This window comes from Ursus americanus, chromosome 7, assembly GCF_024610735.1.
Source record: "Ursus americanus isolate L20-20 chromosome 7, mUrsAme1.1.p, whole genome shotgun sequence".
Classification (NCBI taxonomy): Eukaryota; Metazoa; Chordata; class Mammalia; order Carnivora; family Ursidae; genus Ursus; species Ursus americanus.
In genome coordinates this window covers 13,184,164-13,210,819 of record NC_142133.1, presented here as the reverse complement: position 1 = coordinate 13,210,819, position 26,656 = coordinate 13,184,164, and the positions used below count along the sequence as shown (strand labels likewise).

The 26,656-nt window shown below is 37.8% G+C and overlaps 1 protein-coding gene across 4 annotated transcripts in view; it reads left to right on the top strand.

The window, feature by feature from the left end:
* The window catches only part of THADA (THADA armadillo repeat containing), a 317,055-nt gene that overhangs the window by 64,609 nt on the left and 225,790 nt on the right, over positions 1–26,656 (top strand). For all 4 annotated transcript variants that reach the window (XM_045771620.2, XM_087863348.1, XM_087863349.1 and 1 more), the window contains exons 23-25: positions 6,957–7,089; positions 10,017–10,130; positions 16,483–16,605. In XM_045771620.2, the coding sequence (XP_045627576.2) occupies positions 6,957–7,089; positions 10,017–10,130; positions 16,483–16,605 (370 nt within the window). The remainder of the gene's footprint in view (positions 1–6,956; positions 7,090–10,016; positions 10,131–16,482; positions 16,606–26,656) is intronic.

Here is a 26,656-nt window from a genome sequence, read left to right as displayed (position 1 = left end):
CAAAGGCTTAACCTTGTCTCAGTTGAGGTTACACATAATTAGTTTCCTGGCAATTGAGTCTTGATAATTTTCTGGGAATTGTGTTTTGTATATTGGATTTAAATGTACTTTGCATTTAAAATGTGAAATTAGGGTACCTGGGTTGCTCAGTGGTTAAGCATCGGCCTTCAGCTCAGGTCATGATCCCCGGGCCCTGGGATCAAGCCCCATATCAGGCACCCTGCTCAGCTGGGGGCTACTTCTTCCTCTCCCTTTGCTTGCCACTCCCCCTTCTTGTGCTTTCTCTCTCTGTGTCAAATTAATTAATTAATTAATTAAAATAAAGTAAAATGAAATGAAATAAAATAAAATGTGAAATTATTTGCTTTGTGTTTGCAGGTGAAATAATTTCTTTAGGCCAGTGGTGAGTCATTCAGTTAATGTAGGAAAGTTTAGTAACAGTCATAAATGTACCCAGTTGGCCAAGGGAATTGGAATACTTCCAGAATGAGTGAGACACAGTTCACATCAAGTCAGTTACAAGTAGATGGTTATCCACTGTGGTTTTTCCGAGGGATGTTTTAACTCTCCAGCTAGCTTTCCATCCATATCACTCAGTTTGTTTAAAAGCTACTCTAACCCCCACCCTGACGGTATATGTTCAGAGATTGAAATCAATCTGAAGGATGACCTGAATAAAATGATTAGGAAGGTAAATTTCTTAAAACCAATATATTCTGGTAATACATTCCTAAGCCACAGGAACTTGTTTTCTGAATTATGTGAAGTTGGAATTTTTATTCTATTCTCCCTTTCCTAGGGCACAGCATAGTGCCAAGCAAACTACTAGATAATTAATAGATCTTTTTTCCAAATGAATGAAGGAAATCCACTGAAGCAAAGAATAGAGAGTTGATAGTATATCTGTCATGAGCAGATTGGGACAGATGTGGAATAGAATCTAGGACAAGCACCTTTAAGTAATGCCTTTTTAGTAAGCAAGGGCTTTGGTGTCAGTCTACATTTTAATTCTCCCTCTGTCACTCACAAGCTTTATAATGTTGGGGAAATTATTTAATTTCCACTTTTTAAAACTTGATTTTAAAAGATTATCATTAAAGATTTGAACATATTCGTAAGTATAGTGAACACTATAATCAACAGTTGTATAGCTGGAGGAAGACTGTTCCAAGTAGAGAGGAGGTCAGGTGCCAAGGTCTCGAGAGGCATGGACTTAGGGTATTTAAGGAACAGCAGGTAAACCATTTGTGACCGGAGTGGATTAAGAAAGAGTTGTAGAAGATAAGATCAGAGAGGTAATGAGGACTAGATACTGTAAGATGTAGTGAAGACTTTGGCTTTTATTCTGAGTAAAACAGGGAGACATTGGAGGGTTTGTGAACAGAGGAGGATTATGATCTGGCCTTTCAAAAGGATTACTTTAGGGGCTCCTGGGTGGTTCAGTCAGTTTTAAGTGGTTAAGTGTCTGCTTTTGGCTCAGGTCTTGATCTCAGGGTTCTGGGATCAAGCCCCATGTTGGGCTCCCTGCTCAGTGGGGAGTCTTCTTCTCCCTCTCTCTCTGCAGCTCCCCCTGCTTGTGCTCTCTCTCTCTCTCTGTCTAATAAATAGATAAAATCTTTTTAAAAAAATTAAAAGGATTACTTTGACTGCAGTGTTGAGAATAGACTATAATAGTAAAATCAGAGAGACCAGTTAAGAGGTTACAATATTATTGTTATTCAGTAAAGAGATGATGATGACTTTAAGAATGGTGGAGATAGTAAACAGTTATCTGAATCTGGATGTAATTTGAAGGTTGAACGGACAGTATATATTGATTGATTGGATTTGGTACTTGAGAGAAAGGATAATTCCAAAATTTTTGGCCTAAGATGTATTTTTTATATGCTACGATGGAGAAGACCATGGGCAGAGTAGATTTTTAAAGGAAGGCCATCAGTTTAGTCTGGGTATGTTGAGTTTGAGCTGTCTAATAGATACCACATTGAGACTGCTCTGGGTCTACTTAACTTTGCAGAGCATGTTCTTTAGAATTTCTTTTCATGAGGATCTCTGGGAGGCAGACTTTCTGTTTGTCTCAAATTGTCTTTATCTTACCTCCACTGTTGAATGTAGTTTAATAGGGTATAGAATTCTGGTTAACAGTTATTTTTGCTCAGTGCTTTGAAGATACTATGTCTTTTATTACTGCCAGTGAGAAACTTGTCTTTGGTATAATTGATTTCCTTTGTAAGGTATCCTATTTTTCTTTCATCTCCTCTGTCTTTTAAGGTTTTCTCTTAATCACAATTTCACTGTAATATGCCTAGGTATGGGTTTCTTTACTTGGAGTGGATACTTGGAATATCCTTTGAATCTGAGGCCTTGTGACTTTCTTCAATTCTGGAAATTTTCTAGATATTTCTTTGAATATTTTTCTCCTAGACATTTTATTCCTGCCCTCTGTAACCCCTCTTAAATCATATTGGTTTCTCTCAAGCTATCGTATTATGTATGTACACACAGACACATATACATGTGTGCACGTATATATTTCATGTTTTTGTCTTCTTTCTCTGTATTGTTTTGGGTACGTTTCCCAGAAAACTGTTATCTGAGTCATTAATTCTCTAGAATTCATCTTATCTGTTATTTTTTTTTAATTTTGAAAGTACATTTTTATTTCCAGTGTTTCCAATATCTTTCTTTTCTTTTTTTTTAAAGATTTTATTTTTTTTTTTAAAGATTTTATTTATTTATTTGACAGAGATAGAGACAGCCAGCGAGAGAGGGAACACCAGCAGGGGGAGTGGGAGAGGAAGAAGCAGGCTCATAGTGGAGGAGCCTGATGTGGGGCTCGATCCCACAACGCCGGGATCATGCCCTGAGCCGAAGGCAGACGCTTAACCGCTGTGCCACCCAGGCGCCCCTTAAAGATTTTATTTATTTAGAGAGTGTGCATGCGAGTGTGAGCTGGGGGAGGGGCAGAGGGAAAGGGAGAGAGAATCTCCAGCAGACTCTGCACTGAGCCCAACGAGGGGCTCCATTTCACGACCCTAAGATTATTACCTGAGCTGAAATCAAGAGTCAGATGCTTAAACAACTGAGCCACCCAGGCCTCCACCTCAACCCTGTTTTTCATAATTTCTTACTCTTTTTTAAAATAGAAGTTATTCCCTGTCTCTTGGGTGTTCTAAACAGTTATTTTAAGGTCTTTGTCAGACAACTCTGTAAAATTAAGTTTCATATGGAGTGACCTTATGTTCAGATTATTGCTTTTTAAGATAGTTTTTCTTAATATAAAACATCTCTGTTTTGAATTATGATTTGCTGACTAGATGATTAGGAGTCTTTTTGGTTTCTATTTATTCTCCTTTGGCTTATTCCTCTCTATCAGAGAAACTAGATTAGATAGTGGCATTTTGGGTCTCCCACCCAAAGTAATACTGGGGATGTTACCAGTAGATCCGGTCACCAAGCTCCCACCCAAAGTAATACTGGGGATGTTACAGATCTGGTCACCAAGCTAGTAGTCAGCCTGGTTCGGGCTTTCCCTGGGCCCATGACTTTTCCTACTGCTGCAGCTCTGGCAGTAGCCCTTTTCAGTTTCCTTTCATGGAAGAGGAAGCCCCTGAAATTTCCCATTTCCTGGGAGTAAGGTGAGTTTCTCCTCAGGAACTGACTTCGGGGCCATCATTGCTGCTTCTAGAGCTGTAACCCAGCTGATCTCTGGTATCAGCACTCTCGCTACTTTGCATTTCTCTTCTGTTTTACCCAGATAATTATCTTGCTTTTGAGCTCAGTTGGTTTTGGGGTTCTATTTGCATATTTTGGTTATTATTAATATGTGCCGGGGCATGGCTTGTCAAAACATAAACCAACTGTTCCATCTCTACCAGTTCAATGAAACTCTTTAAAGCTTACTTTTCTCATAATAATGGATAATAATAGATAATAATTTTATTTTATTTTTTTAAGATTTAAATTTTTAAGTAATCTCCACATCCATAGTGGGGCTCAAACTTACAACCCCAAGATCAAGAGTCGCATGCTCCGCTGACTGAGCCAGCCACATACCCCAATAATAGATAATAATTTTAGAAAACAACCTGTTAAGAACATATTAGATACTTCACCAGGACAAACTCATTTAATCCTCCCAAAAGCTTTCAATTTATGGAAGAGGAAAGTGAGAAATGGGGAGGTTTCATAACTTGTCCTGGATCACACCACTATTAGATGGCAGAGCAGGAATTCTATGTGCTTTCTCTCTAAATAATTTGGCTCTGTAGTCTATCCTCCTGACCACTATCACGTACTCTCCTACCTGTCAGTTGGGGAAAATCATACCTTTTCACAGACTTGTTTGTTGCAAAGATAAGATGTGAAAAGTCTAGTGTTGTATCTGATTATAAAAGACATTCGGTAAATGTTTATTTTTCTTTACTTAGTGGCAGGCAAATATATTTACAGTATGATAATTTAAACAAAACTTGTAAGTTTATTTTGTTTAAAATACAGCATGTTTCATTTTACTAAGAAGGGTAGGAATTCTATTATTGGACTAATTTTCTTGTGTGGCCATGGGGGCAGGACTGGCCTGGGATGCACAGCTAGGAAGCTAGGGAATCAGAGAAATAGGGTCTAGTGCAAAGTCCACATTGAAAACCAGACAACTGAAGGGTTCTGCAGAAAAGCCGGTATGATCCTGGGGAATTCCAAAGCAGAGGACTTTGTGGACTAGATGGGAGGAGCTGGTGCCTTGAGCGTTTCCCAGAGCTCCTGAGGTCCCGGATCCTTGGCAGTGGGCCAGAAAGGGCTCTGGTGAGGGCACTTTGCCAGCCTTTACCTCCTTAAGTATTCTCTAATCTTTGTTTTCAAATTCCCCAAATTAACAAGGAGCATTTAGTCTTAGTGTGTAACACTCAAGGAGATAAATAGGCCTGGTTAACTGTTTGTAATTACAATAGCCAAGAATCTAAATTAGGGAATTGCCTCTGGGGCCTTAAACTATTTTCTCAGTCATCTAATCTCTGGCTCCCTCAAGCCCACACAGGTGGGCCTTCCTGCCCGCACGTCCTCGAGTCCAGCTCAGAGTCAACCCGTCCATGGCACCGTACTGACCCCGTAGGGGCACACCTTGTGCCTAATAGTTCCTCAAAGTACATTAGAGGCTCTGAGAAAGGAAAGGTCCTTGTGAGATGTAATATTTGGAGGCAGTTTTGCTGATTTGTATGACTAGGGGTAAGTACGGAGATCATAAACAAATGCTGAGTTGGGAATATGAAGAGAGTATGTGTATGTGTGTGTGCGTGTATGTGTGTGGGTGGCACGTATGTTAGAATGGGAATCAGCGAAGTGCACAACCTTACTATAACAGAAAGTCCTATCGAAATGTGGAAAAACTTTTAAGGTTAGAATCAAGCTGGAATATTTGATTAAGATGGAAAAGGAATTAGATCAAGATTTGTTAACAGTCACGAGCCCTTGTAAGTTCAGGCAAGGAGGCATGATGCATAGTGAGGTGGCCTGCTCTTGTCTTAGACCTGCCTGCCCTTTTCAGATTGGTTAGTTTTGCTAGAACCTCTGTGTGCCGGGTCAGGGAGGTTTAGGAGAGGCTCACAGACAGTTTGGAGGAGCATTACTGAGCTAGTATTTATTGTACTGGTATTTCAGTGCACTTGAAAGGAAAGTAAGGAAATAGGAGAATACTCCTTATCTCTTACAGTTCCTTTTCCCCCTTAGTTTTTCCCATATAGTGAATCCCTATAGGACACTTGACTTTAGACTGCAGCATTTTCTATAAGCCAGTCCTGCATTGTCTTTGCTTCAGGTCATGATCAGGGTGCTGGGATCCAGCCCGCATCAGGCTCCCTGCTCAACGGGGAGTCTGCTTCTCCCTCTCCTCCCTGCTTGTGCTCTCTCTCTTTCAAATAAATAAATAAAATCTTTGGGGGGAAAAAAGAAATCAGTTATCTGTCTACAGAATGTCTTCCTCAATGTAAAAAAATATTTTTTTCTTTTTCTTTGGACCTCATCTCTTTATTTTCCATATATTTTTAGTTAAATCCAATTATGATCCTCCTAAAATAATTGTCTACTACTGAATATACTGTTTCTTAAGATAATATTATATAACCTGGTAAGGCATAAGGTTAAAAAGGATTTTTTTTTTAAGACTTTATTTATTTGACACAGAGTGAGAAAGAGAGAGATCACAAGCAGGGGGAGTGGCAGAGGCAGAGGGAGAAGCAGGCTCCTGGCTGAGCCGGGAGGCTGATTTGGGATGTGATCCCAGGACCCTGGGATCATGACCGGAGCCGAAGGCAGACACTTAACTGACTGAGCCACCCAGGTGCCCAAATATTTTTTTAAAATAAAATGTTCTTAAGCACTCTAGAATAACAGTATAATAGAGCAGAATCTCACTAACAGCAATATCCAGATAACCTCAAAATGTTTATCCCAACTTGCTTTATTAATTCTCCATAGGATCTGGTTGAAAATTTTGTGGGGGGCCACATTTTGAAAGACATGAAAATGATTATTAAAATATACCTTAATATGTGTTTTCTCTGAATATAAATAATCTTTATAAAGATAGATCATAAATTATATTAAAATTATATTCTCTTTGTTGGAAATCTTGAGTTTTGTAGTATAGATTATCTGTAAGAATTTTATTAACATCAGAAGATCAGAACATTTTAACTGTGGTTGTAAGCCGTGGTATTAAAGCTTATTTTGCAGACAAGACACATGCTTTATATGCTTTTGTAAGAAGTGGAATCTTTAAGGAAAATAAGTGAAAGAGGAAAATAAGTGAAAAGTAAAACGGGAGACAAATTTTAGTTTCCCTCCTTCCAAATGTAAGAATATTTATTCTTTTCTAACAATGTTGGTGTGTATCAATAGTTTGTACTTTTACCTTTTGGTACCTGATTATTCCAAATGTTTGCTTTACATATGCCTTTTAGGTGCCCCAATGTGAGTCTGCAAAAGCTACCGGAACAGTGGCTATGGAATGTTTTAGAGGAAGTTAAATGCAGTGATCCTTCATCTAAACTCTGTGCTACAAGACGCAGTGCTGGCATTCCTTTCTACATACAGGTGCTTATCCACAGGACGTAGCTGTTTGTCTTTTGATAATTTGTTTTATTTGTCTTTTGACAATCCCCTTGACATGTGAGTAAGCATATTGCATAAGGAACAGTTCTGTGTTTTAAGTACTATAGCATTTGTGGCTTTGTTGTATGTGTGGACAGTGTGTTCCCGTGACAGATCTGTTCTTGGAACAAACCCTCCACGAGGTCAGTCTTGTAATGTGAACAGAGGGTGGTATAGATTTCCGCCTGGTCATTAAGTAGGCAGACATCACTGTGGCACATTCACTGCTCACTTCTAGGAAGTGTACATGTTACCTTTTTCTTTTTGAATTAGAAAAAATAGTCTTCCTGTTATTTCAAGACCCTTAAGACTCTCTCTGTAAGCAACCGGTAGTAACAGTTTCTTTTGAATCCTTCGTAAAATGTCCATGCACAAAATAATTTTAATCCTAATAGTAGCTAACATTTAGTAGTTATTTCACGTATGTTACCTTATTTAATCTTTCCTCAAGCCCTATGAGGTGCGTCCTGTGATCATGCATATGTTGTAGATGAAGAAACTGAGGCTTAAGGAAGTGAAGTAATTTGCCAAAAGCCCCAGAGATAGTGTGAGCGGAGCTAAGACTTGAAGCCCAGACAGCCTGACTGAATGGGTGTGTGTTTTTTTGAACACAGAAGAAAGCGTATTACACACACTGTTTTTCCCTTGCTTTTTTTCACCTAACATTATACCTTAAAGATCACTTCATATCAGCACGCCCAGATATCGCTAGTTGATAGGAGAATATTTTATGTCCACGGTGTTGAATTGAAGAGGCGGTCACCCTTGTGAATGCAGTGAATAAAAACCAAAGTCCTCACAATACTAAATTAGACCCTGACCTGAAAGTTCTTTGTTTAATAGTCAGTAGGATGCAGTCCAGGAATGGGGGTGGTGTAATAAAAGCAATGATAATAAGTGAAACGAAGTCTTTGTTTTAAGTGCCCCTACCTACATTTTTTCCTTCTCTTTCTTATTCCTCCCCCAAATTTCCAACGTCATCATTGTGTGATGACAGTGGACATCACTTGCGGGTTGTTGATGTGATACAGAGATCATTGAGGTAGCTCTGCTGGGTGGGTTTTGGTGACCTTCAGAAATTAACTCCTCTCTGATTTGACCCGTCCCACTTCAGTTTGGTTTATCTCCTGCCTATAATTCATTCTGACCTAGTGTGTTTTTGCCTCATTCGTCTGTCTGAGGACAAATGTTAACACAATAGCAAGGTCTAGTTGTGTGTTTGTGCTGTGTGCTTATTCCCTTTGGTTCCCATCCAGTACTAAATGTTGGTCACAGTGACAGAGCAATCTGGACATGCATTCACTTAGCCCATCCTTGGGAAGAGTGTCATAACTATGCCCACAGCTCTTGACGGAACAAAAGCCATGGTTTCAAGGAGACATCTCAGTAATTGGATATAACTCTCTTATTTATGTTAGTTGAGTAAAATCTAAATTATTAGAAAAATCTGGGGCGCCTGGGTGGCACAACGGTTAAGCGTCTGCCTTCAGCTCAGGGCGTGATCCCGGCGTTATGGGATCGAGCCCCACATCAGGCTCCTCCGCTAGGAGCCTGCGTCTTCCTCTCCCACTCCCCCTGCTTGTGTTCCCTCTCTCGCTGGCTGTCTCTATCTCTGTCGAATAAATAAATAAAATCTTAAAAAAAATAAATAAAAAATAAATTATTAGAAAAATCTGCTCAGAGATGTCCCATTCCTCAAAGCATAATTTACCAATAAGTTATGTTCTCATGGAAACCTTTCTTTAGTGTTAACTGTGGAGAAACACTGCCCTACTTAGTTTATGAACTTATCTTTTGTGCAGACAGATATGAAATTGTTTTGAGTGGTCATTAGAAAAATAGTATATATGTTTTCTGAGCATAAATATACTATGATACATTTTTCTTTTAAACTTAACTTAGTTTGGGTGTTCCTCTTTTATGGATTATAAAAGCTTCCGAAGAAGCTGAGTGGCTTGAAACTTTCACTCTTGGGAGCTAGTAGCTATAAATGAAGTAATCCCTGCTACTCCTAGTTCTCCACAACCACTAATCTATATTCTGTTTCTAGAGATTTGCCTATCCTGGACATGTCATATAAATGGAATCATATAATGTGCGGCCTTCGTGTCTGGCTTCTTTCACTTAGCATGTTTCAAAATCCATCCATGTTGTAGCACGTATCAGTACTTCATTCCTTTTTAATGCCTCAGGTAGTTTGATACCTTATTTTAATGTTTATTGTGTATTGGCAAAATGTTAGACACAAAGTAAATAAGCAGCTCTTGAAAATTCAAACATAGGACCTCTTTGGAGTTTGTAGTATTGTCTCTTGCTCATGGAGTTTCCAGTGCTACAATTTGATAGTCCTCCAGGTAGAGAGACTCTTTGGTAAAGAATTAAGTAACTGATCAGTCTCCAGGGAGTTTCCAAATCCTTGCTAGAAATTTAATCCATAGGTGTTGGGGTTTTTTTGTTTTTTGTTTTTTGTTTTTTTGTTTTGTCTTTTAACTAAAGAGAATTTTCGTGTTGGGAAATTTGTTACAAAAACTGACTTGCTTATTTTATCTGAGACCTGCCACCTAGTTATGGTCCTATAAGAGTGGTCAACAAGAGCCATTCTCTCAACCTCTTAGAATTCTATTGTTAATAAGCAAAACTGGAAATGACTTTAGAGGTTCCATGATATCACCATCACCGAATTTTTCAGATGAAGAATCCCAGGGGTGGCGAGGTTAAGCTACTTGTCCAAGGCCACATGGCTTAATTAGCTTACTTGATACCACATGTTTCTATAGGGAGATTTTGCATTTTGAGATTGATTCTGGGAAGTAGCTAATAGGTGTATGTAAAATCAGAGCCTCGTTAATTTTTGTTTTGTTTTTCCGTAGGCGCTATTGGCATCTGAACCTAAGAAAGGCAAAATGGATTTGTTGAAGATAACAATGAAAGAGTTAATCACCTTGGCTGGGCCTACAGATGACTCAAAGAGCACCGTCCCCCAGGTAATAATGGAAATATTCAAATCCTGCTAGGAAGGCAGTGATTTTAAATCTTCGCTTTACCAAAAAAGAAAAAAAAATATCTGCTAAAGATGTAGAATTCTTGAAAATGGGGCAGGCATTTGAAGCTTGATCTGGATTTTTTGTTTTTTGTTTTGTTGGCCTTTCCTGTCCACGAAATAAATCATTGCTTTAGTTGATATATATTGACCAAAATGAACTATTTTTAAAATCTGGTGAAAACATCCAACTTAGGTAAGGTATTTTATAATACTGCTCTTGCATCTGAAGTTTTTTTAAATGAATGTGCTATTACTTAAAATTTCATGTGTGCTTCTTTGAGTTGATACACATTTTGTAATTCAGTAGCTGATCTTTCCCTAAAATGAATTGTCTAACTTTTGGTATATTCATATTTTAATTTTAGCTAATATTTAGTCTCTTTTAGTTACTGCTGCAGCTGGGTTAATTGTGTGCGAGTGTGTGTGTGTGTGTGTGTGTATGAGTATGAGTGAGAAGTTGGGGTAAGTAATCCTCGCAGCTCTACTCCACTCCATAATAGTAAATACCTTCAAGTACATCTTGTCTAGGCTTTCTCAGTAAATGCTTTATAGTAGGACTTTCCTCCCAACTGTAGGACGCCCAGGCTAGGTCAGGGAACAGAAGAGCTGACTCGTCAATCGGGTACAGTACGTTTGTACATGCGGTTTTATTTCAGAGCCTGTGGGAGGGGTCTAGCCCATGGGCCAGAGTGTGACTAGTGGAAAAGGATGGGGTTTATTAGCATGACACTTTCTGGCCTGTGACTATAAAATGTGAAATTTCCTTATTTCTCTCAAATTTTTAAAATGTTACTAATCACCTTTCAGAAATGATCAGTTTTAGATTTTTTTCCCAGCGAACTGTGAAAAATACAATTTGGTTCCATTTTCTTAGACTCTCACTTTAAAAAAGTGCTACTTTTTTATGAGAACATCTAAAAATAATAGTGTTTGATTTTAAAGAGTATTGGATAATTCTTGTCCTACTCTGCTTCAGGATCATTCATGGCATCTTAGTGGTCATTTTTATTAAATTGGTAAAATTTAAAAATGTTGTCTCTGACTAGTCTTCTAGGCATTAGTTGATAATTTGCTTTCCTTCTCCCCTTTCGTGGTGTATTTCTTATTATTTTTATTAGATATCTGTGAAACATTTCAGATATAAAAATGTACAGTGAACGATGAACATCTATGAAACCAATTCTAAGCTGAAGAAGTAAAACATTGTTGATGGAATTGTATGCACTGTGGGCTCCTCCACATCCCGTGTCCCTTTCTCCCCCTCAGCTATAATCACTAATCTCAGTTTTTCCGTGCACGTTTTTCATTCTTTTATGAACTTTTTTTTAAAAGCATAAATGGTATTATCCATACATCTTTTCAAAGTTTGGGTGTTTACAATAAACATTATTTTTCAAGGTGAGTGAGCTGTAAGTTCGTTGTAATTTCTTTTTTTTTTTTTTTTTTAAGATTGATTGATTTTAGAGGGAGTGTGAGCAGGGGAAGGGCATGGGGGTGGGAGGGGGAAGGGGAGAGAGAATCTGAAGTAGACTGTGTGCTGAGCGTGAAGCCTGTTGCAGGCCTCAGTCCCACAACGGCAGATCCTGACCTGAGCCGATGGACCCAGGTGCCCCAAGTTCATTGTAATTTCTGAATGGTGTTTCGGTATGCATAGTTTCTGCCTTTCTGCTTCATGTGAAATGGCTTCCCAGTTTTATTTCACATTTCTCTGATACCTGGCTAGCTTTAACATTTTTTCTTGTGTCTGGATTACTTCTGTGAATTGCCCATTTTTTTTTTTTAAGATTTTATTTATTCATTTGACAGAGAGACGGCCAGCGAGAGAGGGAACACAAGCAGGGGGAGTGGGAGAGGAAGAAGCAGGCTCATAGCGGAGGAGCCTGATGTGGGGCTCGATCCCAGAACGCCAGGATCACGCCCTGAGCCGAAGGCAGACGCTTAATGACTGCGCTACCCAGGCGCCCCCCCATTTAAAGACTTTTTGGCTGCCTTTAACTTGGTTATTTGTCTTTGTCTTGTAGGAGTTGGGTTTTTTGCTGTTTTAAAATGATTTTTCTGGGATGCCTGGGTGGCTCAGTTGGTTAAGCATCTGTCTGCCTTTGGCTCAGGTCATGATTTCAGGGTCCTAGGATCAAGCCCTGCTTTGGGCTCCCTGCTGGGGAGGGGTCTGCTCTGCCATCTCCCTCTGCATCCCCACCCCCGACTCCTGCTCTGTCTCTCAAATAAATAAATAAAAAATCTTTAAAAAAATGATTTTCCTGATAACAATATTCCTTTTTGGTTATTTGTGTTACACATACCTTCTCCCAATCTGTGGCTTCTCCTTTCACTTTGCTTATGCTATTATTGCATGGAAGTTTTAAATTTTAATCAAGTGGAGTATGTCAGCTTTTTCTTTTATGGTTTGTGCATTTGGATCTTGTTTAAAATACCCCAAGGTCAGAACGATATTTTATATTTTCTTTTTAAAGTTTTAGAGTTTTACTTCTCACATTTCTGTCTTTACACCACCTGTAAATTGTTTTTCTTTGTGTGTAAAATAAGAAAAAAATTTTATTATTTTCCATTTGTATAATTAATATACAAGCATTTTTGATGTAGGATATCCTCTCCCCTTGATTTATAACACCCTTTTATCTTTCATGTACTGTTTTTATTGATATGCGTATCTGTTTGTGTGCTCTGTTTTATTGGTCTGTTAGTCTATCCCTGAGCCAAAATCACTATTTTAATTACTATCTTTTTAATAAGTTTTGGTATCTGGTAGAGTGAATCTCTCTTTTTTCCCTTTGGAATTATCTTGGCTTTATTCGTTTCATTGCTCGTCCATATAGTTATAGAATCAGCTTGTTAAGGTCAACAAAACCCCTTTTTGAATTTTGGTTGGAATTTATTTATTGATTTGTTTGGGAAAAATGACTTTGTGTTGAATGTAAGCACAACAATAACCCCCAAAATTAATTGCATTTATACACACCAGCAACATACAATATAATCTTTAAAATACCGTTTACAATTGCTAGAAAAATTATAAAATATGTAGAATTAAATCTCACAAAAGATCTGTAAGACTTCTATAGAAAATTATTTTTAAAAATAATGAAAGACATACAAGAAGATCTGAATAAATGGAGAAAAAAATCCATGTTCATGGACTGGAAGAATCAATATAAAAAAAGTCGTGTCAGCAATTGCTATACTACAACTAATGACTTATATTTAAATTCTTCTGGATTTTCTTTATGGATAATAATATCCTCAGTGAATAATGCTAAATGTATTTGACCTTTCTAGTTCTTATTCATAGAACATTTTTCTTATTCTGTTGGCTGGAACCTGATGTATGGTTTGTATAGAAATGGAGATAGCAGGTGGCCTTGTGTTGTTTCTGATATTTGTTGTAGGTTTAAATCTATCTTATATCTCATTGAGGAAATCAAATTTTACTGAATGCTTTCAAGTGTCTTGTGAGTTAAATGTTTCTTTTTATTTTATTTATTTTTTAAAAAGATTTTATTTACTTATTTGACAGAGAGAGAGACAGCCAGCGAGAGAGGGAACACAAGCAGGGGGAGTGGGAGAGGAAGAAGCAGGCTTCCCAGTGGAGCAGGGAGCCTGATGCGGGGCTTGATCCCAGGACCCTGGGATCATGCCCTGAGCCGAAAGCAGACGCTTAATGACTGAGCCATCCAGGCGCCCCTAAATGTTTCTGTTTAGAATTTGTAAATATGAATATGTTGATTTTTCATATAATAGCATCTTTGCATACAGACCAAACCCACAACTTTGACATGTTGAATTTTTTTTTACACTTTGCTAGATTCACTTAAAAGTTATTAAAAACATTTTTTGCATATTTTCACTGGATTCATAAGTGTGATTGGCCTGTGGTTTTCCTTTTTCATGCTGTACCTGTCCTTATTTTTTTATGTAAAATTTTTATTGAATTCTAGCACTACAAAGACATGTATAAATCATGTATGCACCACAGTAAAGTTTCACAAGGTGAACACAGTTGTGTAGCAAGAGATAGAACATTTTAGCACCTGTTTTAGCATCAGTACCTTTTCCCCGAGGGTAACCACTAGCCTAACTTTAACCACCCTTTTTAGTTTTAACTGTTTTTTAAATTTAATTTAATTTTATTTTATTTTAAATAAATGAGGGGCGCCTGGGTGGCACAGCGGTTAAGCGTCTGCCTTCGGCTCAGGGCGTGATCCTGGCATTATGGGATCGAGCCCCACATCAGGCTCCTCTGCTATGAGCCTGCTTCTTCCTCTCCCACTCCTCCTGCTTGTGTTCCCTCTCTCGCTGGCTGTCTCTATCTCTGTTGAATAAATAAATAAAATCTTTAAAAAAAAAAATGAAACCATACATTATATACTCTTTTGATATGATTTCTCTTGACCAATGTTATGTTTATGGTCCAAATTGTGATTTATTCATTTTCATTCCCATGTAATATTATATAACTTCATTCTTCTGTTGATGAACATTTGGGTAGTTTTTTAATTTGGGTTATTAAAAATAGTACTTTTACAAACATTCTCGTACATGCCTAATGGTGAACATAGATGTACATTTCTTTTCAGTAGATACCTGGAAGTGGTTATTGGGTATGTTGTATATTAAGCTTTAGTAGACATTACCATTTTCCCAAAGTAGTTGTCCTTACCTCATATTTATAGCCAGGCTGTGCTAGACTGATAAAATAAATTTGGGAGTCTTTTCTACTCTAAAGAGTTTATGTAAATTGGGATTATCTATTCTTTGAATATTTGGTAGAATTCATACATAAAACCATGTGGGTCTGTTTTTTTGGTAATTGTTGTAGTTACTAGGTTGGGTTTGTTTGTTTGTTTGTTTTAAAGATTTTATTTATTTATTAGACAGAGATAGAGATAGCCAGTGAGAGAGGGAACACAAGCAGGGGGAGTGGGAGAGGAAGAAGCAGGCTCATAGCAGAGGAGCCTGATGTGGGGCTCGATCCCAGAAGGCCGGGATCACGCCCTGAGCCGAAGGCAGACGCTTAACCGCTGCGCCACCCAGGCACCCCTGTTTTTTTTGTTTTTGATCGCTGGGTAGGATTTTTATCTGTTGATTTCCTTTATGTAATGCTAACATCTATCTAGCTTTTAAATTTCTCCTTGAATTTTTTTGGATAAATTCTATTTCCTGGGAAACTGTCCATTTTGACTTAATTTTTCAAATTGATTAGGATAGTATTATTCATAGTAGTATTTTTGCTTTATTCTCTGATGTATCTGTAGTCATGTCATCTTTGATATTCTCACAATACTGCTTATTTTCTTATCTCTCTTCTTGGTTAGTCAGAGGTTTGTTTCTATTTCAAAGTATCAACTTTGGGTTTGTTAATGGTCTTGTTTCTGTCATGGCTCTTTTCAAATTTTCTGCTCTTTTAAATTTTCTTTTTCTATTTTGAATTTATTGTTCTTTCTCTATCATCTTAATTGGACATTTAGCATATTTATTTTTAGTCTTTATAGAAGCATGTAATGCATGCATTTCTTTTAAGTTCTACTCACAGTGTATCTCACAAATGTTGATGTGTAGCATCTTGGTTGTTATTCAGCTTTAAATATTAAAAAAAATTTTTCTTTGACCAGTGTTTTTAAAAGTATCAGTTTTAGGGGCACCTGGGTGGCACAGAGGTTAAGCATCTGCCTCCGGCTCAGGGCGTGATCCCGGCGTTATGGGATCGAGCCCCACATCAGGCTCCTCCGCTATGAGCCTGCTTCTTCCTCTCCCACTCCCCCTGCTTGTGTTCCCTCTCTCACTGGCTGTCTCTATCTCTGTCGAATAAATAAATAAAATCTTAAAAAAAAAAAAGTATCAGTTTTAAACATATTTAAAGAAATCAGTTTCTAACTTAATTCCACTGTAATCAGAGCACAATCTGTAAGATTTTAATTATTTGGTATTTGTTGAAATTTTATCTGTGGCTAGGTTTGGAGTCATTTTTAAAAATAAATGTTTCATGTGTACTTGAAAAGAACATGTTGTCTCTACTTGTTAGGTGCAGGATTCTATATCTGTCCATTGGATCAAGCTTTTTTTATTGCATTGTTCAAATCTTACTTAAAAAAAATTGATTTATCAGATAATAGTTGTTTTATTAAAGTCTGCTTTTTCATTTGTGGATTACAAGAAGAAATAAATTTCTTATAATTCAGTAATTTTTTTTAAAATTTTGAGGTTAACTATTAGATCTGTACAGATTTAGAATTAACATGGTCTTCAACCCACCACTAATTTTCAGATTTTTATTCTAGGTTCATGCTTTAAATATCCTTAGAGCCTTGTTCAGAGATACACGTCTGGGAGAAAATATTATTCCATATGTTGCTGATGGAGCTAAAGCTGCAATTCTAGGCTTTACATCACCAGTCTGGGCAGTAAGTGCTTTTGCCATTTATTTTCATTGACTTAATTATACTTCCGAGTAGGTTCTAATAAACTACTTTTTATCTTTTTGGTTGGCTTTTGAGCCATAACTCTTTGTTTTCTTATTTCAGTGATTGCTTTAGCAATCATATATATAATCATATATATATATCATATATATATCCTGTATCTCTGGCATCACAGTCAGCCCTCAAGTGGTATTATATCGCTTCAGTTGAACCATAAGACTTTATAAGAACCTAACAATATATACTTCCATCTCTCTCCTCCCAGTCTTTGTGCTTTTTTTTTTTTTTAAGGTTTTATTTATTTATCTGAGAGAGAGAGAGATCACAGGCAGGGGGGAGGGGTAGAGGGAGAATCAGACTCCCTGATGAGCCGGGAGCCCGATGCGAACCTCAATCCCAGGACTCTGGGATCATGACCTGAGCCGAAGGCAGACGCTTAACGACTGAGCCACCCAGGCACCCCAATCTTTGTGCTTTTATTACACATTTTACTTTTATGTGTGTTATACATCCATACTACGTTGTTATTATTTTTCTTTAAGCTGTCATTTATTTCTTTTTTAAAATTTATCATTTTAACCATTTAAAAATGTATAGTTCAAGGGCATGAAGTACATTTGCAGTGTTGTGCAGTCATCCCTGCTGTTTTCAGAGCTTTTTCATCATCCTAAGCAGGAGCTCTGTATCTGTTGAACAGTCACTCCTCTCTCTCGTCCTCCTGCCCCTGGTAACCTCTGTTCTACTTTCCGGACTCTATGAATTTGCCTATTGTAGGTACTGCATAAGTGAAATCATAGAACGTTAGGCCTTTTGTATCTGGATTATTTCACTTAGTATAGTGTTTTCAAGATAGTGTGTGTCATAATTTCATTCCTTTTTAAGGCTGAATGATATTCCATTGTGCGTATATTTGACATTCTGTTTACCCATTCATCTGTTGATAGGCATTTAGGTGGTTTCTTTTTGGCTACTGTGAATAATGCTGCAACGAACATTATTATACAATTACTGAGTTTCTGATTTCAATTCTTTTGTGTGTATCATATGGTAATTCTGTGTTTAACTTTTTGAGAAACGGCCAAACTGTATTCTACAGTACCAGTGCCATTTTATACTTCCATCAGCAATGCACAAGAGTTCCATTTTCCTTTCATCCTTGCCAACACTTGTTATTTTCTCTTCTGTTTTTTTTTGTTTGTTTGTTTGTTTTTTGATAATAGCCATCCTAATGGGTATGAAGTAGTATCTCATTCTGGTTTTGATTTGCATTTCCCTGCTGGTCAATGACGTTGAGCTAGAAGCAGAACAACTCTTAATATCTTAATATGTCTTTCTTTTGATCCTGTGGGCTCTGGGTATCAGAGTGTCGAGTAAGTGCTGTAAATACACTCTATCAAAAGGTAAAAACAAAACAAAACAAAAACAAAAAAGAGGGACGCCTGGGTGGCATAGTCAGTTAAGCGTCTGCCTTTGGCTCAGTTCATGATCCCAGGGTCCTGGGATCCAGCCCCGCATCCGGCTCCCTGCTCAGCGGGGAGTCTGCTTCTCCCTCTGCCTCTCCCCACCCTGGCTTGTGCTCTCTCTCACTCACTCTCTCTCTCTCAAATAAATAAATAAAATCTTTTTTAAAAAAAAAAAAAAGGTAAAAAAACCCAAAGTATTAAAATGGAGGAGGTTAAATATTGAGTCACTTTTTTTTTTTGGCAATATGATCACTGTCCAGAAACTTTTGGACTCAGAACTCTAAAGATAGTGGACAATACCCAGGATAGTAGTTGTTGGATTTAAGAAGGGCAACTTTCATGATTCTTGGGAGAAGTACCATGGTTTTATTGTTTTCCTTCCAGAATAAAGGAGACTAACCTGTGGCTTGTGAGTGCTTAACATGTGGCTTTAAAAAAAAAAGACTGGCAAAGGGAGAGGAGGAAAGAAGCTAGACCTTAATACGTTACCTGCAGAATGGAGAATTTGCTAGAAAGGCAGGCGTTCCAGTCAGTGATCTGCACAAACCATTTTAGAACTCTCTGATAAGCCTCTGATTGAGGGTCGGTATATGGTAGTATAGCTAAAGACACAGATTCCCAATGCAAAGAGGAATCCTCAAGGTTGCCAACTTCTGCCGGGAAAATTGTGCATCTTCCTGTAAGAAAGACAGATGTCTAAAATCCTGTCTAGGAGCATTGCCTAACTACTCCCAAGGACACAGTGTTTACCTTCTGCATTTACAGGAAGCAGAGCAATACCTGTGTACCTTCAGTAGAGTCATAGAGGTAGGAATGTGGCTTGACCATCCGGAAAACTAGAGATCATAAAACTGATTGCCAGAAATATCAATATTGTTTCCTTTCAGTCATAAATTCAAGATGAACAAAGAAATGCTTTCAGAGAATGAAACCTGGTGACTTTTCCAACATTGTAGCAAAACTGAAAGTATCAAAAATGAGTAGCTCATTTCTTTTAAAAATCTTTTTTGAGACCTTTTAAAACAATAACGCATGTACTGTAGAAATTTTGAAAATAAAGAAAAGCATAATAAGAAAAGTGAAAGTCACCTGTTTAACTACCATGTAGATATAATCATTATTAGCATTCTGATGTATTTTCTGCCTTTTTTTTTAATGTGGGCTTTGTATGTGTGTAGTACTCAGATACACACATATATCCACAAAAGACTGTATAAATATATATAAGCACTCATGTGTAGTTTTATTTTCGGGAATCTTCCATATTAACACTGATTATGAAGAAATCTTTTTGGTTCTTTTCAGTTTGCTGTACTAGAAAAATAAACATCATAGCTCTGATGATCAATCCTGTGACTTTAATATATTGATTGATATTTTTTTCCTTATAAAAACTTAATCTAAGATATGCCAAAATTATAAATCAACATAATCAATGTATGTGAAGAGAGCTTCATTTTAAAACAATTAAAATTTACAACCATTTAAAGCAGCTTACCACAGGATTCTCTGTTGAAGTCATTTAAAGAGTGATTTTTCCTGAACACATGTGAAATGTGGTTTAATTTACAGAAACCCTAATTTATGTACATCTCCTCAGGAATGTATCTTGTGCCTAAAGGTCACTACATCTGTACTTAACTGTTTTTCCATGTTGGAGAGGAAAAAAAAAAACAAAAACCCACAAGTAAAATTAACTTAATTTTAATTTTGCAGTAAAGGAACATTTTCCAGCAAGCATCCATGTATAATTTTATTTGTTTTTACACATTCCTCAATCTTTTGTATTGAGACCATACAAGTTTTTCGGTCTTTGCCACCTGTTGGGCTTTTTTAAAATATAGCGGTAAGGTATTATTGTAAACATATTAGGCATTAGGAACACCTACTGTGTTGCAGATGATATATTACACACTAGAAATACATGGATTAAATGAGACATAATCATAATAATGGCTGTCTTGTTGAAGATTTTCTGTGTGCCTGGCATCATTTATTTTGATAATCTCAGTTAATGCTCAGAACAGCCTTGCAAAGTAGATTCCATTATTATAATCCCCATTTACAGATAAGGAAGACAAGGCTCAGAGAAGCAAAATAACTTTGTCTAAGGGCACACTATAATCTGTCTGACTCCAGAATCTGTGCTAGTATAGGGGAGAGTTTTTGGTGTTATAGGAATGCAGAGAAGGTGCATTTTACCTACCTGGTAGGGTTTTGGCCCTTTTCCTTAGGAAACAGAGCTGGAAGTATAATCTGGGTGCTAAGGTTTTATTGAATGGTACAAACCCACACCAGCAAGAATGAAGGAAAAAAGAGAAGGTGAGACAAGGAAAGAGGAAAGGCATTACTGAGCAGGCCTTGACCTTGCAGGAAAACCGAGCTAGTTGTCTGGTCATGTGATAGATTTTCTAGCCAGGCCATATGAAACTACCACCTCTTGGAACAGTGCCGTCTCCTGTCTCTTATTGTCAAAGGTTAACAGTTGGGGCATTAACACAACTTGGGCAGGGGTTGGAGCAACCCTTGGGCAGCCGCGAGATAAGGCAGTTTCCCTGCCCTGTGATGTAGCTTCTCATCTGAGTCTGAAAATGGCTGGATGAGCCGCAGCCTCCATGGTGTAGTCAGGACAGACCCGGGGTTTAAAACTGTGGCTCCCACTGCTATTGAAAAACCCTTCACGAGAGAGTTTCTCAGTAGGGGAGTGATGGCATCTGATCGATGTCGTTACAAATGGAGACGCAACTGTAAGGTGGCAAGACTTACAGGGAAGGAGGAAGACCAATCAGGAAGCTGTTGTAGTAGTTCTGCCAAGAGATGATGATGGCTCAGAGTGGAAAAATATTGGTAAAAATGGTGACCCGTGATGATCTTTGACGTGTATTTTAGAGATGAAGCAGGTTAAGTTAAAGACCCTGGGTGGCTCAGTGGGTTAAATGTCTGCCTTGGACTTAGGTCATGACCCCGGAGTCCTAGAGTCGAGCCCCACATTGGGCTCTCTGCTCAGCGTGGAGTCTGCTTCTCCCTGTCCCTCTGCCCCTGCCCCCCACTTGTGCTCTCTCTCTCTCTCAAATAAATAAATAAAATCTTTTAAAAAATTTAGGTAAGAGTAATTTACAGGTACATATATGAGAACCAAGACATTTCTGGGCAGTCCCTTTTTTCTTTGTTCAGTGACTAGAAAAACTGATCTTCTTTCCCTGCATCCTCATTGCAGGGAAGCTAACTCATCTTCCCAGCTTGCCCTAAAACTCCACTGAGTATGCCATTTTAATATCCTACTCAGACCCACACTGGGCTAATATTTCTATCTGGTATATCCTTGTTGCTTGTCCCTCAGGCCAGCTCTGGTCTACAATATGCAGTGGCTTTCAGAGGAGGAAAAGGAGCCTTTCAGATATTCCCAGTAGCGCTGCCATGTATGTACTTTGTGCTGTGTTGGCCCCAGCATGTCCAGGGTCTCTGGTAGTTGTGAGTTTGCCACAAGGGTGCCAGGCTAAAGGCTGTGTGGTGCTTAAACCTAGCCATGCTCTACTTATCACACTACATGTCTTGGCATGGAGCTTTACTCACAGGAAAGTACTTTTGAAAAAACCAGTGCATAGCTGATGTATGGGCTGGTGCAAGCTCTGTCTCTCTGTCTCACTATTTTGGAAGGAGGTCACCATGAATGCCACAACTTGGCTGGCCGTCCCCTGAGTCATAGGCCCAGAAATCCCAGTACAGATTTGCTGGATTACGGATGAGGGACTTATGACCTAAAGTTTTAAGTGTCTTTTTCAAGGTCACATGGTTAAGAAGTGATTAAAGACAAATTAGAATCCAAATCTCATTTAATTGTTTCAGAAAGTATTTCTTTCTACTGTAAACTGGCACCATGTACACTAGACAAAATATTTTCCATTACACGCAGATCCCGTTCTCAGGGGTGTGACCATCTATTAAGGGTAAAGGTGTATGGTGTATAAATGACTATACCACATAGTGATTGCACATGAGAAGCTCTGTGTTTATATTTTAAAACTACTTGTCAAGGGAGCATTTATGTTATATAAGAAAAGCCATACATACGTAAGAAAAATGTATTATCTACACATACACATGCATAGACACTTCTACACACACACACACACACACACCGCTTTGTGAAACCTAATTTTGTTTTTCTTTACCAAATCTTTCTCTGTTTTACACAAGTCTATATGCTTAGCTTTTTCATGCTAGAAAGAAAAAGCATATGTACTTAGTGAATAGAAGGGAAGAATTGATAGCAGTTGTAGCTGAATATCAGCTCCTTATCAACTATATGTTGGGGGCTTGATGGAGAAGGAGATAAGAAAACGGGAAGGTTTTCTGGTATTTTCCTTATAAGGATTAATTACAGCTGAAGTTATTTGGCAGCCATTCTATTCTGTCCATTTTTAACTTTACTACTACTTTTTTCTATTGTTATTCTCCTTTTTACTTGTATTCTCCTTGATCCATCCTTCCCAAACAGGACATGTTTTCATTGCCATTACTATCATGAGTTTTTCAAAATATATTAGTGCTGATAATGACCTTTTTCATTACCCACATCGATATGATATCAGTGATTCATATTAGCATCTACTATCAGTGATTTAGGAGTTGGTAATGCAGTTAGTCTTAACCTCTCTCTCAATTGTACTTCTATGTAATTTCCTTCCTTAATTAGCTTTATAGTGGGTAGGGACAGGTAATATGGATGAAATATTAGAAAATAAAAAGTACCTTAACCAGATGACCTGGAGCCATTTATATTATTGCAGTGAAACATAGGACACTCTCCTATCTTAACTAACAAGTAGTGTCTTCCATGTTAGTTATTTTCCCTATATTTACATTAGTGTTTTTAATGTTATGCTATATAACTTTTACACATTTCAAATATCTAGTATGTATTTCAACATTTAAAAATCAGTATAATACAACATACGGATAGACTAAAGGACAAAACCACATGATCATCTAAGCAGTTGCAGAAATCCAAATACCATTTCATGTTATAAATGCTCAGTAAACTAGGAATGGAAGGGGACTTTCTCAACCTGACAAAGGATATCGGTGGAAAATCTGGAGCTAATAACATACTCAATGGTGAAAGACTGAAAGCTTTCCTCCTAAGATCAGGAGTAGGACAAGGATATCAACTCTTGCCATATCTATTCAACATTGTACTAGAAGTACAGGTAGGGCAATTAGGTAAGAATAAGAAATAAAAATCAACCAAATTGGAAAGGAAGATGCAAAACTTATCTATTTTTCAATGATAGTCTCCTATATAGAAAATGTTGAGGAACACACATACACACACACTCACACACATACAAAACCATTAAATAATTAATTAATCATTAACAAACAAGTTCATCAAGATTGTAGGATACAAGATTAAATATAAAAATCAATTTTTATACACTAGCAAAGAACAATAACATTAAGAAAACAATTCCATTTATAATAGCATCAAAAGGAATAAAATACTTAGGAATACATTTAACAAAAGAAATGTAAGACTTGTATGCTGAAAATTACAGAATATTTTTTTTTAAAGATTTTATTTATTTATTCGACAGAGATAGAGACAGCCAGCGAGAGAGGGAACACAAGGGGGGAGTGGGAGAGGAAGAAGCAGGCTCATAGCAGAGGAGCCTGATGTGGGGCTCGATCCCATAACGCCGGGATCACGCCCTGAGCCGAAGGCAGACGCTTAACCGCTGTGCCACCCAGGCGCCCCTCAGAATATTTTTGAAAGAAATTGAAGAAGGCCTAAATAAGTGGAAAGATACTTCATGTTCATGGACTGGAAGACTTCATTAATACTGTTAAGATGGCAGTACTCCCCAAATTGTTCTACAGATTCAATATAATCTCTATTAAAATCCCGTCTGAATTTTTTGCAGAAACTGACAAAGTGATTGTAAAGTTGAGATGAAAATGGAAGGGACTCAGACTAGCCAAAACAATCTTGAAAAAAGAAGGCGACTCACATGCTCAAATTTCAAAACTTATGACAAAGGCAGTAGTAATCAAGATAGCGTGGTACTGGCATTTGGTAAACATTTATAACTCAATAGAATAGAACTGAGCGTCCAGAAATGAAACCTACCATTTAGTAAAAAAGACAATTCAGTGGGGAAAGAATAGTCTGTTCAGCAAATGGTACCGGGACAACTGGATATGCTACATGCAGAAGAATCAATTTGCTTCCTGTCTTACACCATACTAAAAAATTAACTCAAAATGGATCAGACTCCTAAATGTAAAAGCTAAAATGGTGAAACTTTTAGAAGATATTAACTGTCAATCTTTGTGACTTTGGATTAGGTAACAGTTTCTTAGATATGACACCTAAAGCATAAGCAGCAAAAGAAAAATGATAAATTAGACTTGATCAAAATTTAAAATGTCTGTGTTTCAAAGGATACCATCAAGAAAATGAAAATTCTGCTGATAGAATGGGAGAAAATATGTGCAAATCATGTATCTGATATTTGGTTAGTATATATAATATATAAAGAACTCTTTTTGGGGGGAGCCTTGAACTCAGGACTCTTGAGATCAGGACTTGAGCTGATGAGATCAAGTGTCAGATGCCCAACCAACTAAGCCACCCAGGTGCCCCTGAATATATAAAGAATGCTTAAAACTCAGTGAGAAAAATTATGGCAACCTGGTTAAAAAATGGGCAAAGAACTTGAAATTATTTCTCCAGAAAAGATACGTGAATGTACAATAAGCATATGAAAAAATGCTTAACCTCATTAATCAGTAGGGAAATGCAAATCAAAACCACAATGAGATACCATTCCATATCCATTTAGAATAGTTATAATCAAGAAGATGGACAACCACAATTATTGGGGAGCATTTGGAGAATTGGTGAAATCGGAACCCTCATACATTGCTGGTGCAAATGTAAAATGGTACCACTACGTTGGTAGGTCCTCAAAAGTTTAATGTACAGTTACTGTTACCAGTGGGAGAGTCTGCATCGTGTGAATGGAGGTCTTGGTTCTTGGATTCTCCGTGAAAGATTTACGTGAGGATCCACACTCGAATCAAGACAGCCAGAAGGAAAGCAGCAGGCACAAAGCAGTTTATCAAGGGCATTACACTCTCAAGGTGGGAGAGTGGGCAGGCCCAGAGATGGCAACTGTACCGGGATTAGAGGTGTCTTTTCTTTTTATGTTTGCGTAGGTTGTAGGTCATAGTGAGAGCAGTCTCCTACTGAGGTTGTTTCCAATCATATAAGGGACTCCTACTGGTTGGAAGGGGGAGTTTTTGACCCTGCGAGGTTCTCGCTGAAACTGTCTTGGAAATAAGACATCTGCCATGGGGATAAGTCAGGGGTGGGTTGAAGAAACCACAATGTGAATATATTATAATGAAGCTATAGGTTACCCTGGGAGCAGAGATTGAAGAGGCGAGCGCATGTTCTGCACCTGTGGCTCTTAGTCTGTCAGCCCTAGGGTGTTGGAAGCCATGAGGCCACGATGTTAAAAGTCACAAAGTCAGGATGTTGTGCCCCAGACTTCTAATGTGTCACCTATTTATCACCACCTTTGCCTCCAGCTCATGTCTGACTGCCTACTCTCTCATTACCATATAGCCCAGCGGTACCATTTCTATCTATCTACCCAAAAGAACTGAAACCACGTTCACACAAAAGCTTGTATGTTTGAGTGTTCATAGCATTATTATGAATACTAGTCCCCAAATGGAAATAACCCAGATGTCCATCCAATGATGAGTAGATTTTAAAAATGTGGTATATTCATGGAATGGTATATTATTTGGCCATGCAAAGGAATGTCATACTGATACATGCTACAACAGGTGAACCTTGAGAACAGCTAAGTGAAAGAAGCCAGACAAAAAAGGCTGCATATTGCATGATCCCACGAATATGAAATGTCCAGAGTGGGCAAGTCCATAGAGACAGAAAGTAGATTAACGCTTGTCTGGTAGGGGAGGATGTGTAATGACTAGTAATGTGTATAGGGTTTCATTTTGGAGTGATGAAAATATTGTGGCATTAGGTAGTGGTGGTAGTTTCCTACTTTGTGAATATAGTAAAAACCACTGAATAGTACCCTTTAATATGGTGAATTTTATGGTATGTGAATTTTATCTCAAGAAAAGGAAAATTAATTTTCTTTAATGTCTTAAAAGATTATTTGGTGGCCTTTGGGCGGTTGCTATGGCATTAACGCATTGTTCTGCAAACTGGTAAATTTATGGAAATGATTCCATAGTAATCCAGTAACAGGGTAACCAAAGAGCAGATGACGGAAAAACTTTACTTTCAGCAAATTGTAACTAATTAATGGTAGAATATCACCGTGTTGCTACATCTACTGGAATAGGCCCTGATGATTGTTGGCTGCGAATGAGGGAACTTGGTACTGAATGGATCAGACTAATACTATTGGAACCCTCAGATCTATCTTAGTATTGCTGAAAGACTGTCTCCTGCCTCCAGCTTATTGAATCAGACAGGGATTTTCTCTCTGGGGATACCCATTCACTCTGTGAAACAGTCCTCT